At 36.2% G+C, this 17271-nt stretch overlaps 1 protein-coding gene across 1 annotated transcript in view; it reads left to right on the plus strand.

Annotated features, from left to right (window-relative positions):
- The window catches only part of LOC138706517 (UDP-glucosyltransferase 2-like), a 35108-nt gene that overhangs the window by 5144 nt on the left and 12693 nt on the right, over window positions 1-17271 (plus strand). The window contains exons 2-3 of the mRNA XM_069835889.1: window positions 5909-6071; window positions 14871-15554. Of these exons, the coding sequence (XP_069691990.1) occupies window positions 5919-6071; window positions 14871-15554 (837 nt within the window). The 5' untranslated portion in view covers window positions 5909-5918. The remainder of the gene's footprint in view (window positions 1-5908; window positions 6072-14870; window positions 15555-17271) is intronic.

Here is a 17271-nt window from a genome sequence, read left to right on the forward strand (position 1 = left end):
ATTTGTCTTCAAGCAATATACCTTTCGGTGAGCGGCACTTCACATTATTAGTACACAGTGCCGTCTCACCGTTTTACACGCTTCTCGTACACGTCAATTGGGACATTACTTATTTTTAATTTATTATTGCAATTTATCCACTAGTTTTTTCTTGTCTTTCATCAATTCTTCCTCTACTTTACTCCTAACCCATCATTATACCAAAAATACTGTAACCCCCCTCACTCCACATCTCTAATTATTTGCACTTTTCACTACTCCCTTTTTCACATTGCTACTTTTAGGTCTTAGTTTTCTTTCTCACGATTTATTTCCCCTCCACACCATTTCCTTAAGTCATACTGTTTTTTCACCTTGTTTTCCCCTCTTCCTTCATCACTGCTCCCTGAACTATCTCCTACTTGCGTTACTCTACTTCTAGTCAGCCTCGATTTAGATCTTAGTTCCTTCACCCGTTTCGGAATTGCTCCCATCTGTTGTCCACTATTTCCATTCGCTTGCATTGAAGTCTTGTTCTGCTGAGCTTGCTGAACTTGCTGAATACCAGTTCGCGTCACTCCTGTTTCTTCTTCAGTTGACGTCACTGCCTGCTTTCCGGAAATTTTCGCTGAGTTTGATACGTTTACAATTGACTCGCGTACACTCACCACACTTGTGTCACTAGCCTCGCCTTTAGATACAATATTCTATTTTTTCTTTCAAAATTTTTCTGTTCCTTTCCTTTTCTTCTGAACCTGCAATCGGTTCCTTTAACGTTACTAAGCACTCCTCTACACTAAAAACCAAATTGTTAATCTTAATTCTGGCCTTGTTGAGTTTCGCGAATTGTCCATTTTTTCGTGCTGCTTTAAGAAAAGAGATTAAAACTCGTCTTCTACTTCTCACTTCGTAGCTCCAGTCGTCATATTTAAGATTAATTCACTTTTTTTAATTGCATACAAACATTTTTTCAACAGCTTCTGATTTCATACGCAAAAACAAACAACTTTTATCTGAAACATGTTTTCATAAAGTGCTTATTATTTTAAAATATTTATCAAAATTGAAAAACATTATTTATTATACGTTAATATTTTGCATGTGTGCATCTTAGATTTCTTTTATTTACCTATAAAATAAACATATTGTAAACACATAGGCCTAAGTCAGAAAAATTAAATTATGATTTATTTAACGACGCTTGCAACTGGAGAGGTTATATCAGCGTCGCCAGTGTGTCGGAATTTTTGTCCCGCAGGAGTTATTTTGCATGCCAGTAAATCTACTGACATGAGCATGTCGCATTTAAACACACTTAAATGCCATCGACCTGGAGAGGGATCGAACCCGCAACCTCGAGCATAGAAGGCCAGCGCTATACAGACTACGCTACCGAGGCCGACATAAGTTAAAATGCTTTTATTTACCTTCAAGATAAACTTAAATATAGTGTAAACACAAAAGTCAGACTGTTTTATTTACTTTTAACATAAATTTATGCTACTGTAAACATAAACACAGAACATAAAGACAAGAAAGGTAAACAAAATAATTCTCTCGTAAGGTACAATCTTTAACTGTGTTATCTTAAAACCACCTAAAGTTTCTCAATTGTGTTAAATACCTTATAAGAAAAAAAAAAGTTTGATAAAAGAAAGTGTTTCAGACAGAAGTTATTTTTTATGCTTAACGCACAAATGAATTTAATGAAAAAAAAAGTTGGGTTCCATTCAAAAAAGAAATTCACCTTCAAACGAAGAAACGTTTATTCAAAATTGTTTTCTCTCAAACGTTTTTATTTCGAGATAAGTAGCTGGAAAGTTTTTTTTAAAAGTACCATCTATTTTTAATGGCAGGGCGATTCTGAAGGCTGGCCTTAATAAACATTGCGCCTAGGTCAGGCGGTCATTGTATTCATATTATAAAAATTATAAAGACAAAGCGCTGTGAATCTACAAAAAAGTCTCTGAGCTTTCATTATACAGGGACATCATTTTATTTTTACTAACATTTTTAATATTAACCTGGCTATACCTTTGGATTAATGATTGAGGCCCGGAAACACAGTTTGCTACCTACTTCCACGACTGGAGTTCGATGGTACTGGCGTAAAATCCAAACAAATCACTTTACTAGGTATAGGAGAGAAGAAAAGTAATTCATCCATTTACGTAAAGTAGAAAATATCGTGATTTTGAGTTTGATAATTTTCATTAGGTTTTGTTTAATAAAAATACAGTACAGTGTTAACAATAAGTGTTTTTACTCACGAACTGAGTTATCCATGCGAACGTATTCATTATGCAGCGTATATTATACTGTCTACAGCACATTATCGTACAATATAGAGAATGAAGTTAAATTGAAAAATAATCATAATATGGATATTTAAATACATTTTTGAAAATTGTGACCGTACATTTCGATACAGGCTTCAGATCTTTTGTGCCTATTATCGCACTATAGACTATTGCATCTAATTCCAATTAGCAGTTTCGTCCTTCATACTTAGTAACTTATGTTGAAATAATTCTGTACCTACTCTATAAAAGAGTACCTTACGTACTGTAAATTAAGTCTTTATTTCTGTCCGACCCGCACGGATAAAATTACTCAGACATGCTAGCTACTGTCCGTCCAAGTGGTTATGTCGCAGGATCGTAGAAAGGGGGGGGGGAATCACGTGATAGTTAATTAATTTACTTAACGAGTCCCTTTTATTTAAGTTATTTTAAACAGTTGCATAATATTATGTAGACGTGCAATTAATTCCTAACAGAAATTAATGTTTTCAGAAAAGAGCTAAGAAAGCCCAGCCACTAGTCTTATCAGTGGAGCGAGCAGAAGCAGGTGGGGGAAATCGGGATGCGACGTAGGCAAATGGACGACAGTATCTGTGCGAAAATATGATTCAATATTGGAAGTTTTCGTCACTGGAAAACGCGAACATATTTCTGAAACGTACTATACTCACTAACTCAGTACTGCGGCCTTGGTTCTGTGTGGAGGACAGTTGAAACTTCGTTAGTAGAAGGTGTGGGAGTGAAGTACATTCAAAAACTCAGATACAATAAAAGTTGAATTAAAAATAAAATGATGTCCCTGTATATCTTTTAACACTATATCACTTCGGAATATGTATTATATGTCTTTCTTGTGTACGGTAAAATTTAACACGAGAAAGACATATAATACATATCCTTAGTTTTCCTTCACATTTCCATTTGCATGATTATTTTGTTAAGTTTCAACATCTGTGGTCATATCGTGTGTTTAGGATCTTTGGGTATATCAGTAGGCAGTGGTTACTAGTGTTGAGTTCCTGTTGTCTAGTGAGTGTTGTAGACGGCTTGTTTTCATGTTAATTGATTTAGATTTTTATTAATGTTTATGAATTATACCAGTAATTGAGACGGCGATGATTCGTGGTATGTAAATTTCCAATCCGGAATTTTCCTTTTATGACTGAAGGAAACCATGAAAAACCTCAATCAGATTGGACGGCCACAGGGTTTGAACCCTGGACCTTCCGAATGCGAGTCTCAAACGTTATTATCTGAGCCAACTCGCTCGGTTTTGCTCACTTCAAAACTTTTCGTCATTCATAACCAGGCTTAGGATCCGGGATACTTTAGCAACCAATACTGACTATAGAGTTCCTTGAACATAGTAGACAGACATACTGTGAATGTAAACAACGACGTCAATGTGCTGCGTTATGTTCTACTGTTAATAGTACAATCTAGTGACGGTGGAAAATGAGTTTTCATGTCCCTCGGCGATGTTGAAGGCGTTAGCGTTACAATGAACATCCATGTAAATACTTGTAACTAGTTCGAAAAAACTGTTCACTATGAATGGAAAATGCACTGCGATGGCCTGAGTTAGTTTCGTAGGGAGAAACGAAAGAATACTGTACCTCTGATCGCGAACCGGATTATACAGTAGTGGCAAAAAAAAACCGGACCGATCCTTGTAGCTGATTTCAGAGCCTTTTTCACTCCAGAGCACGATAGACTGGTAGCTAAGACTTTCGTTGTTCGAATCCTGTCTGGGAAGGAAACTTTTTTTTTTGTTCCTTACTCAAATTTATTCCCAATACTTTTGGAGTGCAGCGATATTTTACTACTTAATTAACTTATTATTACCAGAACATGAATTTTACCAGCAATCGAAAAGTATTAGGAATAAATTTGAATAAGGAACAAAAAAAAAGTTTCCTTCCCAGGCAGGATTCGAACCACGAAAGTCTTAGTTACCAATCTATTGTGCTCTGGAGTGAACAAGGCTCTGAAATCAGCTACAATGGTCGGTCCGGTTTTTTTTGCACTACTGTACACTAGTGCTGCTTATGATTAGGTTTCCTCCGGAGCGGTTGTTTGCGCGCTTTCAATCGGAGACCTCCGGTTACCTCCGATTGATGCCGCGCAGGTTGTATATGTGCTGTGGCGCAGACATACACTTTCCGCTGAGCATTCCTTTAATCGGATCAGGTAGTGATTCGAGTCCGCTGACGTCCGCGTATCTTTTAAAATAAGTTCTAATTTGTTGTTGTTTAATCTCTCTTTTATGTTAATCTCTCTCTCTCTCTTTCTTCGGCTCTTTTTTTTGTGTTGCTTAAAGTGCTACGTTAGCTGACAGATTTTGTTTCTAGTTTTGAAATTCATAGCATATGTGGAAAGCCGTATTAGTTTTATGTCACTGATCAAATTAATAACATTCAATCTAAGTGCAAAACTAATGCAGAAGTAAAGATTTTCAGTAGCTAATGTAAACATTTAGGCTATACTTTAATTCTCCTAGAAACTCTCGTTTAATCGCAAACAGGGTTTGTCAATTATTATTCTAATCGGTTTAGTTAACAAAATATAGGCCTATTAAGGGAGTTTCAGAATGAAACAAAAGAAACGTGGGTTATCAATGGAATAAAGTTTACTGTCCAACCGGATTCTTCACCGGACAGGATTGTGATTATTGTGTTATAGGGTGTCAGTATTTGAACTGCCTCTTTTAAAACGCGCCACTCCTGCTCTGTAATAAAAATATAAGTGGATATCAATTTAAGGATAATTGTAATTATATTATTACAAGATGTTTCTTTAGTTTCATTCAGAAATATTTTAATCCAAACAATAAAATATAACTCAAGTTGTCTAAATAGTAAAATATAACTCAAGTCGTCTTGTAAATATTTCATTTGGTTTATTGCCTCGAAAGTTACGTTTTAGAGAAATTTCAATACTTTTTCATAGACTGTGAGCGTTTGGGAACAATAGCACTAAAACAATTGAAAAAGAAATCGTATCAAATGTTTTGCGTAATTGTTTTCATCAAGTTCGCGATTGTGCGATCGCTTCAAATGGTCTAACAAGTTCGAAGTTCCACCACCCTTAGAGTAAATTCGCCCACAAAGTTTACAGTGTGCGACTTTATTATTACCTTCAACCAAATTAGAGAATTTCCATGCGACGGATATCCGATTTGGTGCCATTTTATTCCCCTCACAACTACCGTCAGTCCGTACGCGCCGGTCGTCCTTGAGCTAACTGTCCCTTCGCTCCGAACCCCCGCAACCCTCCATATGTCCCCTGTTCCACCTACGGTAGTACCGGAGATCACCGGTGGAGAGCTTTATTCGTAATCTCCGATTCCTCCGCGGTAGTAGTCACTCCGATGAGCAGCATTGCTGTACACTAACGCACAGGTAAACAAAACTCAACGCTCCACCTCACTCCGTTGCACTGTAACTTCACTTCATTCTTAAGTTGTATCGGATCCTAAGCCCGCTCATAACAAATAAGCTCGTGGTTCACAGTTGAGAAAATTCTTATCTACGGAGAAAATTCCAAGCTACGCTAACTGGATCCTTTGATGAATTTAAATTCTGAAGAAGGAAATAATACAATTCCGTGTCTTGTTCCGTTTACAGCGGACTTCTCATGGATTCTCGTCTCGTCATATTCGCTGTTTTACTGTTAATACTGCCCGCTCTGGAGGGCGCCAGAATCCTGGTACTCATGAACCTGGCGGCACCCAGCCACACGTACTTCAGTAGGACCCTGAGTCGAGCTCTAGCCAGGAGAGGACATCAGGTAACGAGGCCAGATTTCTGATTTAGCACTCACATCACTTGTTATTCCTATGCCTAACCGTGTGAAGACATATAGGCCTATATATGTAAAGCCGACTATAGACGATCTAATTTGTTAACCTGATTAAATCAGATTTAACTTACACTTGGCCTGACTTGGTCGCTTGATTTTTGCTGTCTAATTCTTCCTGTTATCGAAACAGCAAGAAGTTGGGATCGCATTAGCAACATCTTTAACTGCTAAATTAAGGAAAAGAAATATGGGAGCAAAAAAATGACTAATGCAGCGACAAAAATTCAGAACTGAATAGTGATGACTTTAGTAATAATTTGAATAATGAATAAGATATTGTTAAACATTTGAAAAAAAAAAAAAGAAAAAGGAAAAAAGCTTTTTTTTTTCTGAAAAATCTATGAACTTTTCATCAATATAATAAATTACAGTTCTTTGTTACATACAACGTGAGCTATTCGCTTTGCAAATCTACAAGGCTATTTCATTTCCACCCTGCACACACACACATACACACATATATATATATATATATATATATATATATATATATATATATATATATATATTATTTTAGTAGGTTATTTTACGACGCTTTATCAACATCTTTGGTTATTTAGCGTCTGAATGAGATGAAGGTGATAATGATGGTGAAATCAGTCCGGGGTCCAGCACCGAAAGTTACCCAGCATTTGCTCGTATTGGGTTGAGGGAAAACCCCGGAAAAAACCTCAACCAGGTAACTTTCCCCGACCGGGATTCGAACCCGGCCCACCTGGTTTCGCCGCCAGACGCACTGACGGTTACTCCATAGGTGTGGACTATATATATATTTTTTTTTTCGTGTCTACACCTGTGGAGTAACGGTCAGCGCGTCTGGCGGCGAAATCAGGTGGGCCGGGTTCGAATCCCGGTCGGGGAAAGTTACCTGGTTGAGTTTTTTTCCGGGGTTTTCCCGCAACCCAATACGAGCAAATGCTGGGTAACTTTCGGTGCTGGACCCCGGACTCATTTCACCATCATTATCACCTTCATCTCATTCAGACGCTAAATAACCTGAGATGATGATACAGCGTCGTAAAATAACCTAATACATATATTTTCGTAGTGTTGATGCTGTGGGAGCAAGTTATGAACGAGCGCGCATGATTCTCGCTAGACATGGAACATTTATTAAGGACTGCATTTTAACAGCAGCAAATAATGTATGTCCCAATGAATCTTCGAAGTTCGAGACCATAAGCTTGTCGCTAAATATTATAGTTAATTTCCCTGGTCTTACATTCGCACACCTCAATGTGATCGGTCACAGAATACTGAATGCAAGTACGATTGAGTTGTCTGCTTTATGTCATCCGCATAGACAAGCAATTCAATTCCAAACTCTTTCTGTTATCCTGGACTTTCCTAATGGCATATTACAGAGCAAAGTTAAAAAGTAAAGGTGATAGTGCATCTCCTTGCTTTAGCCAGCAGTGAATTGGAAAAGCGTCAGACAGAAACTGGCCTATATGGACTCTGATGTACGTTTCGCTTAGATACATTTTAATTAATCGAACTAGTTTCTTGGGAATACCAAATTCAATAAAACTTCTCTCTTAACCGAATTATACGCCTTTCTGAAATCTATGAATGAATGATGTACTGTGTTTTTATACTTTCCAATATCTGTCGAACACAAAAAAAAATCTGATCAATAGTTGATCTATTGCGCCTAAAAACACACTGATGATTCCCAATAATTGCATCTACATGTGGAGTTAATCTTCTCAAAAGAATATTGGACAAAATTTTGTACGACGTCAACAAAAGTGACATTCCTCGAAAGTTACTACAGATAGTTTTGTCCCCCTTCTTAAAGATAGATAAAATTATGGACTCCTTCCATTGTTCTGGTACAATTTCCTTTTCCCAAATATTAAGTACAAGCTTATAAATTCCTCTAGATATTGCTCTTACACCCTTTTATATTAATTCTGATGGAATTTGATCGATACCTGGATATTAGTAATTTTTCAGTTTTTCTATCGCAATTTTGACTTCAGAAAGTGTGGGTTCGGGTATAAATGGCTCAGCAGTTTGTATTTTAATTTCGTCCCGCTCATTTCTATTTGGCCTATATACATTTAGTATAATTTCCTAAAATAATTCTTCCATCTGTTCAGAATTGAATGAGTATCTGCAAGCAAGTCTCATCCTTGATCATGTTTACCCTTGCCTGATATCCGTTCTTAAATTCCTTTATGCCCTTATATAAGTATCTAATATTTTTATTCTTACTATTTGCTTTTACCTCATTCAGTTTTTCTTTCAAGTAATCCCTCTTTTTATTCCTAAGTACATGATTTGCTTCCCGTCTTTCATTAAAATAATTATCTCTATTCGCCTCAACTGTATCCTGTAAGAATTTCAATTTTGCCTGTTTACTTCATTTTACTACCATGTAACAATCTTCATCAAACCACGGTTTTTTTTTTCTTAGTTTCATAATAACCTATGCTCTGCTCAGCTGCAATTTTGATACTATCTCTGATATTTTCCCACACGCTATCAACATCTAACTCTTCCTCAACTTCGTCGAAACTTCCTAAAGTCGCAAACCTATTTCAAATTTCTACCTGATAACTTTGTTTAGTTTCCTCGTCCTTTAATTTCGGTATATTGAATCTCCTAATATTAACTTGTTGCTCTACTCGCTTGGCTACTGATAGTCGTTCTCTTAATTCTCCAATTATTATGAAATTATGTGTTAAGAAAATGTAAATGCTTATAAACATTTGCACAAACAAGCAAAATTACAAAAAAATAAAATAAATTATGCAGTCTTCCCAGAAAATAGTGGTGTGGTGTGACAGCGTTTTGCCGTCACAGCTCCGAACTGTTGTTCTCAGGGTTCGTTGAAACCTGAGCTCCGAAAATTGAAAATTCCAGGTATTGAAGTAAATCTGATACATAGTCACAACTGTTATTTGTGTCGAGGTCGTACCACGCCGTAGCGGAGAAATAAGGAACAACATGTTCTTGAACTAAGGAGCTGACAACCGCCATTTGCAGGGACGACAACGCGCGCGATTTCTAAGCCGCTATTTGAATACCATACGTGGTATTGAATTCCATATCCGAAAGATGAATTTTTTGTTTATAGTAATAGTACTTTCTTTGCAAGATAGCCTACCCTTAATATCGTATTTCTGATGTCAGGCTTGCATCATTTAACCCTTAAATTGGCAATATATCCTATAGGATACAACAGATTAATAAGGCTATATGCTATAATTTTAATATAACAATAAAAAAAATTGGTAAGAAAATTAAAATTTCACAATACTATAATAATGCATCAACATATAAAATTTTGACATTGCGATAGTTGTTTAATAATAATAGAAAGACACTCTTTCAGCTTTCCCAATAGGGATATCTTATACGAAGTTTTACCACTAGATGGCAGAAGCGTCTCATGCGGTGCAACATGTTGTAGGGCTATGTTATGTCATATGCTACAGTTGATTACGTTTTCCCGCTTTTCGTTTTCTGTGCGTGTCAAAATTATATTTATAATTATTTTGTATAACCTAGTATAATTTAATATAATTCAGTATTTTCTTACCTCTTAATTTAATTTACAATAAATAATAACGTAAACCTGTATAATATTGAGCGATTCCCCGAGATGAGTGGGGAAATCTGCAATATGCAAAGTATAGATACGAGTAAATTGAATGTTCATGAACTCAAACGAGAACTTTGAGAACGAGATGCACGAATAAAAAAATAGGAACTATGTCGGAGGTGAATATTACCCCTTTAATCATTAGTATTTAAGAACCGTACGCTAAAAACAGGATATGCAGACACCAATGTGTGTGTGTGTGTTTTTATAGGGAAGGGACTATCGAGATTGAATTCCTCGTATTTTTTCTGTAGTTTCAGAAAGATCAAAAATGCAATTTTTAATAGGATGATATAATATGATCGCAGTAGTATCACGATTAGTAATGCGTTTTGTAGGTTAAGGACATGCAGTTTTGAATATTATGTGGGATGATTTTGAAAATTCGAAGTTAAAAAATGGTTTTAATAATTAGGGTACAGTACATTAAAAACATTATTCAAGAAAATGGATTTCACTACGGATCGTCCTGGATAATAAACATCCCAGTTTATCGAGACTTTACTGCAGGCGTAAACTTCGGAGACTTCAACTACTGCATATAATCTAAGCTAACATAGCTCGCTGTCGAGGTTGCATATGTTTTTATTAATTTTTATTTTCCTCTTCCAAAATGAAACTATAGTCAACAATTCCTTACTTGAAGTAGTTACTTTCTAGGAGCAATTTAATTACTTATATTTTTTAAGGTTTAAAGGATATTCAAATTATTTCGGGACCTGATTGAAGACAAAAAGCTTTCCCTGGTTGTTACATATAGGGACATAACAAAATTTGCAATTTTTAGTTGTTTTAAGAGTATTTAATATACTAATACACTACGTATATCCTCAATGTTTATATATCGAAAAACAAATGCACACGTAAAGCGCATCCCCAAAGTACACGTACGCTATCTGTTGGTGCAAGTTCAGGATATCCCTATAACGGGACTGCCTCATTGGACAAAGCATAACAAACACACAGAGTTAAAACAAAAACCGACCACAAAAGAGAAATGTGGGGAACGAACAAGAAAGGGACATTAAGTACAGAAAATATAATAGCATACATATAACAGGCTTAAGCATAGTAAACAAATAGATTAGACGTTCAAACAAAAGTTCTTCCTTATTAGGAAACAAAGAACAGGAGGCATTTTAAAATGGCAAGTGATCCTCTGATAGCAGTAAGGGAAACATCACGAATGAAGTCGTCGTTGTTCAGCTGGAACTTCTTGCAGAAACTGACAAAGAGGCGAGGTATTGTGCCCCTAGCGCCAACCATTAGCCCAACTACTTCAGTGGAGGTGGGGTGATATTTCTACAAATAGAATGGAACTGTGAGCTCATAAATTCTGTATTTTTCTGCGTGGACTTCCTGTTACAGTCCGACACGGTTTAATAAACTAGTGTGAGAAGTGTCGTTTTGCCAATTTAAGGGTTAATAGAATTTGTGAATATTAATCAGGGCCGTATTTAGGGATTCTTACTTCCTTGGACAAAAGAAATAATTATCGCCTACTCCAAATGAAAGTTACACATTATTTATTTTCTTTTTGATTTCTTGCACTTGCCTAAAAATAATGTAAATTTTTTGCATAATTGAAATTTTAAATATAAATGTGGAATTTAAGTGAGGGGGTCAGAAGCAAAGGAGTATAAGTGCACTTAAGTTATTTGTGAGAAAATGTAGTTGAAAGTACTTAAGATTTCGTAAATTCTGTGAAATTTTTTATTTCAGTTTTCGTGTGTGATGTGTTTAAAAGATGTATCCCTTTCAATGTTAAATGTTTTTGCTTGCCCTGGATGCACTTAACTCATATTCTTAGAAATGTCACTTGTACCCCTTTACTTCTGATTCCCTCAAGTTACATAGTAGTCCGCTAAGCAGACGTTTAAGTATATAAATTACACGATGTCCTTCAGAAGCATTTTTATGATAAGCTTTTGACGGCCATCGTGTAATTTATATACTTATAAATATAAAAGTTAGAATGACAGTAGAATAAATCACTTTTCACAAACATGAGTTCAATATATGTTCATATACAGGATGTTGTCCTCGGTACCAGGTCCCATAATGACTGGAAAAACAAAACGGAAACAGAAGTGAACAAAAAGCGTGCCCCCTGGAAGGTGTAGAAAAATCAGGTTAAATCGATGTAGATTAATCCAAACTACATTATCCTGAAGTATTCTACATTCCTACTGAGACACCCTGTCTAAGGCTGTAGACAGAGCGTGATGTCACACTCTTCTGTGTTGCATGAACATAATTATATTATTAATATTGAGCAATATTCACATGTGTCCTGTTCCACCACACTTCCATCGAAATGTTTAAATTTTTTGGATGTAACCTTCCCAAGAAATTGGTGGGCCAACTTCCTGGCCGCATAGATCCCCGGATTTATCTCCTTTGAATTTTTTGCGTGGGAATTTATTGAACATTTTGTGTACAGCAGAAAAGTTCGTAATTTGATTGATTTGAGACAGCGTATCATTCAAGCACTTGAGATTATAACACCTGATATGTTAGTGAACACCTGGCGAGAGGTTGAGTATCGTTTCGGTACCTGTCGAGCTATAAATGGTGCTCATGTTGAAGTGTACTAGAGAAAGTAAAACATTTTCAGTTACTCTATACAATGCAGAAGAAATTTATTTAATAAACCTTATCCAAGTTACGATAGAAGCTGTTATTTTTGTATACTTTTAGTGTGGACACAGTGTATGATTGTACAACTAATAATTTACTATATGCATTTAATCTCTCAAAACATTTAATGCTATTTCTTCCAAAGATGAAATATTTTAACATAAACGCAAGAATGTAGTAATACAAAATTGTGTAATACCATCTATCACCAGCTCCAATTAAAATCCCAATTACTTCCCATTTGGAATGTCATACTTTTCACAAGAATAGAGTATGCATGGTTCGTAATGTCTTTGTTTTTCCTTATTCACTTCCTCTGCTTGTCCGGCATTCTTCTCGAATCTCACAGTTCGGTCCAAAAGTATCCGAACATCTTCTTTCTTGATAATCCATGTTGAATCTTTCACACTTCACACATAGCTAAAAACAAAAACCAAAACCCAAGCACAGAAATTACACATACATAACAACATGAAACACCTACATTACATGAAAAACAAACATAACACAAACGCATAAAAAACATATCTACACACATCACTCACCATACAGAACTAGAAGAAATCATAACACGCACAAACGAAATCATAGCCAATATCAGCCACAAAATAAAGAAATGACACAATACCAAGATAGCAAAACTAAAAACACAACAAACAAAAATACACAAATCAGAACACAAATTTCACCCAAAAATACACAACACAACAAACATAACCTTCAACCGCAAGAAATCATTCTATTGGAAAAAGGATTAAAACATAACATACCACACAACAACACAGGACCAAAACAAAAAACACAGACAATCATCAACACGGAAACAGCAATACAAAATACAAAAACAGATCACCAAGAATACATTAGACAAGACATCATAAGACACATAAACAAAATATACGAATCCAACACAAACAAAAGAGAACATATTACAATAAAAACACTAAAAGCAAAACAACAACAACATAACCTCATTTTCACCAAAGCAGACAAGGGCAATTGTGCAGTAATATTATCTTCTTTCTATTGAGCGCAACAATATCTGCCCTTTTATGGAGCCATCTGATGATATGCAATGTACCTCTTCAAATACTTCAAAGATGTTTAATTTCCTGAGCGATTTATCATTGCTGTTTCTCACTTTACAGTGACGATTATTTTGCAGCAAATCAATTTTCTTGCAGAAACCGAGAACATGAGGTAAGGTTTCAATCTCGTTACAGTGGCCACAACGGATTTCTTGGCTTCTGCCTGGGATGCTACGGACAGGAAAAACATTGCAATTCATCTTCAGCGCATTGATCCATTGGGAAAATGATAAATCCTTCTTTGTGGTAACTCATGTGTTAGTTTATTACATTTTGGATTTACTCAATTCACATACAGGGTGAGTCAGGAGGAAAGGTACATGGTTTGAGGGGTGGTAATATTGATGATTCTGAATAAAAACGCTTATATGAACATAGGTCCTGTTCTTAACGGTTTCAGAGAAAACTAATGGAAACAATGAAGAACATGAAAAGTATAGATGATAGTAAATTAAAACATTGTTACCGTATGTTCTGTTTAATTGTGTACTTTTCTTTACAGAACATGTTCAAAAAGTCCACCGTCAACTTCAGTGCATTTTGCAGCTCTTGTAGACAGCTGCTGTGCTGCTGATCTGAGCTGATTCGGACATTCCTTACTTGAGCACAAGCATGTAAAATGCGAACGAAAAGTTTCACTTTGAGCTTGTAGACTTCGCTCTTAAGTTCTTGCTTCTCAGCCTGCCAAAGCACTGTGCTAACAGCTCGGGCCACGAGAGACCCTGGGCCCGAGCTTGTGGGAAACCAAGGTCTCTAGATGTCGCTGTCGAACAGGTCCTCTCATCCCATTCCACTAATGTCCGCCATCTTTGAGACATCGGTTGCTGTTGTCAAGCAGAACATTCTCCGAAAGTTATCGAAATATCTGTTTTGGAAACTTACTTTATGAAATATATAAATTTAAACACAAATTCCTTCCACAACCCAACCATAGCGCAATGTAAACAAACCTAAGAGTTGGCGCAAATATGGCAGCGTGCGAAGACCTGACTTATCGACGGACCTTGCGGTAAAGCTGTGACAACTGCCACCAATGGCCGAGCTTAACATGACCGCGTGTGATACAGTCCGCGTCACCGTTTTTGGCGTGTGTTCTAGATATATATAGTGCCCAGTTTGTGAGTGTGTTGCTAGTGCAGCTGTAAATTGTACTACTCCTATACATGTCACATCAGCCATTTGACAAACAGTTGTCAGACTGACTGCGGCAAATGTAAAACACTCGCACTTAACGTTCCCATTACTTATTTCACACATCAAAAACGGTGACGCGGACTATAGATAGAACTTGTCGCACACCACATTATACTCATATGAAAAGTTTAACACACTAAAGTTGCAAAGAAATTTGCTCTGAGTAATTAACATTAGCTTTTTATTTTCCAGGTGTTGGAAATAAGCCCTGATATGGATCCAGAACCTACGCCCAATAAAACATCCATTCTCATGGAAGGAATATACGAAACCGTCGCAAAGCAGTTTAATATTAAATATGAAGATTTCATCGCTAGTTCTTCTTTTGCTCAGTTACACGGGATGTGTTATTGGAGTGACCTTCAATGTAAAGCAGAATTTGAGTCGAAAGGAGGGCAACAACTCTTACAGCTACCTTCAAGCGAAAGATTTGATGCTGTCATCACAGAAATAAGTATGAATGAATGTTTTTATGGATTTATAAGTAAATTTGGTTCGCCTCCTATAATAGGAGTATCATCGCAAGGCATACTGCCATGGATAAGTACCTTCATGGGGACTCCAGAAAACCCTTCGTACATGCCACATTTCTTTCTGCCGTATTCAGATCGCATGAATTTCATTGAAAGACTTCACAATTTCATAATAGTTAACTATGTAAATTTCATATATGATTATGATCTCGTTGCTAAACAAGAAGCCACAGCAAGGAGGTATTTTAAAGAAGAGCTGCAGCCGTACTGGAGCTTCAAGAGGAACTTCAGTTTGATAATTACTAATACTGTTTTCGGACTGGATTACGCTCGTCCCCTCTCGCCAAATGTTATTCCAGTTGGTGGAATGCACCTCAGAAAAGTATTCGATCCTCTGCCAAAGGTTATTATTATTATTATTATTATTATTATTATTATTATTATTATTATTATTATTATTATTATTATTATTCCATGTATTGTGGGTTCTTATCACCACGGCCTGGCGCGTCCTCATATTGCGGATAGAGGAGATGGCTTTCAGATATGGAGGGTAGCTGCGAATATATTGAATAAGCAACTTCATTTAGTCTGTGGATAAACTTCGGGGCTTCTACCGCGTTGTCTTGGTGTTGGTGGCTGACGTTTCGACCACTGTGTTGTGGTCATCTTCAGAGCAGTTGGATAAGGAAATCAAATCAGATCAAATCAATGTGGGGTGCTGATTTGATTTGATTTCCTTATCCAACTGCTCTGATCCACAGACCATGTACACCAGCCGCGGAAGCCTACGCGAACACTTTCATTTAGTACCCATTGTATTTTACTCTAAAAGGAAGATGAAAAACAAGATTTATTTTAGGAAATAAATTTGATGAAAAATATTGGCCAATTAGTTTGCAGTAAAATTATATTATTTTATATATATTATTCCCGGAACAGAGGTTAAGGGTGTTTGAGAATAAGGTGCTTAGGAAAATATTTGAGGCTAAGAGGGAAGAAGTTAACAGAGAATGGAGAAAGCTAAACAATGCAAAACTCCACGCATTGTATTTTTCACCTGGCATAATTAGGAACATTAAATTCAGACGTTTGAGATAGACAGGGCATGTAGCACGTATGAGCGAATTCAGAAATGCACATATAGAGTGTTAGTTAGGAGGCCGTAGTGAAAAAGACCTTTCGGAGGATAATATTAAAATGTATTTGAGGGAGGTGGGATATGATTGTAGAGACTGGATTAATCTTGCTCAGGATAGGGACCGATGGCGGGCTTATGTGAGGGCGGCAATTAAGCTCCGGGTTTTCTAAAAGCCATAAGTAAGTAATATTATTTTCCGATAAATTTAGTTGTACAATCGCCATAGATAGATAGATAGATATTTATTTGATATCAACATTTATATTAGCTATGGTGTACCACAACTTATGTATACGGGTTTCACCATAACTTTATATTAATATAACTACAATTAGCATACAGTCTCGACAGCCTACTCATCTACTCTCGCTATTAACTTAACTCCAAACAGTCAATTGCTTCCTAATGATCTTACATGTCCACCATCTGTTCGTTACACACTTACGTTCCTTTCAACATTCTAATCTTGCTAACTAAATTTATACATAATTCCGTCTTTCTACATTACATCTAACTCGTAACACTTCACCCGGTTATACTCATTGGGATCTTTTTTCTACCTAATACACGTCATTATAATCTTATAAAATCTTGAAATGAGGAAATGAGTAGGCCTATCTAGTTCACTTTAGTCTGATCATTCATTTCTTAACCACAATCAACACTCAGAAACAACCATAGAAAATTATAAATAATATTACTAAGATCATCTATCATAACTTCACTACATCACTATCGAAGATTTACTCCTTTGCAATAACCTTCAATCGATAACTATATTTATTAACTAGCCACTTTTTAATTTCCCAACTTTTTTTTTAACTTCCTAACTGATCTCTATATCTATGATCCCCTAAACACATTTTCATCACACTAAAACACGATTTACGACATTAAATCACCAAACTTCCTGTTGTAATTTAATTCAGATCTTTTATTTATTTTTTACCGCTCATGCACCAACTTCTAAGATTGTAAC

The sequence above is a fragment of the Periplaneta americana genome, chromosome 9 (genome assembly GCF_040183065.1).
Source record: "Periplaneta americana isolate PAMFEO1 chromosome 9, P.americana_PAMFEO1_priV1, whole genome shotgun sequence".
Taxonomy (NCBI): Eukaryota; Metazoa; Arthropoda; class Insecta; order Blattodea; family Blattidae; genus Periplaneta; species Periplaneta americana.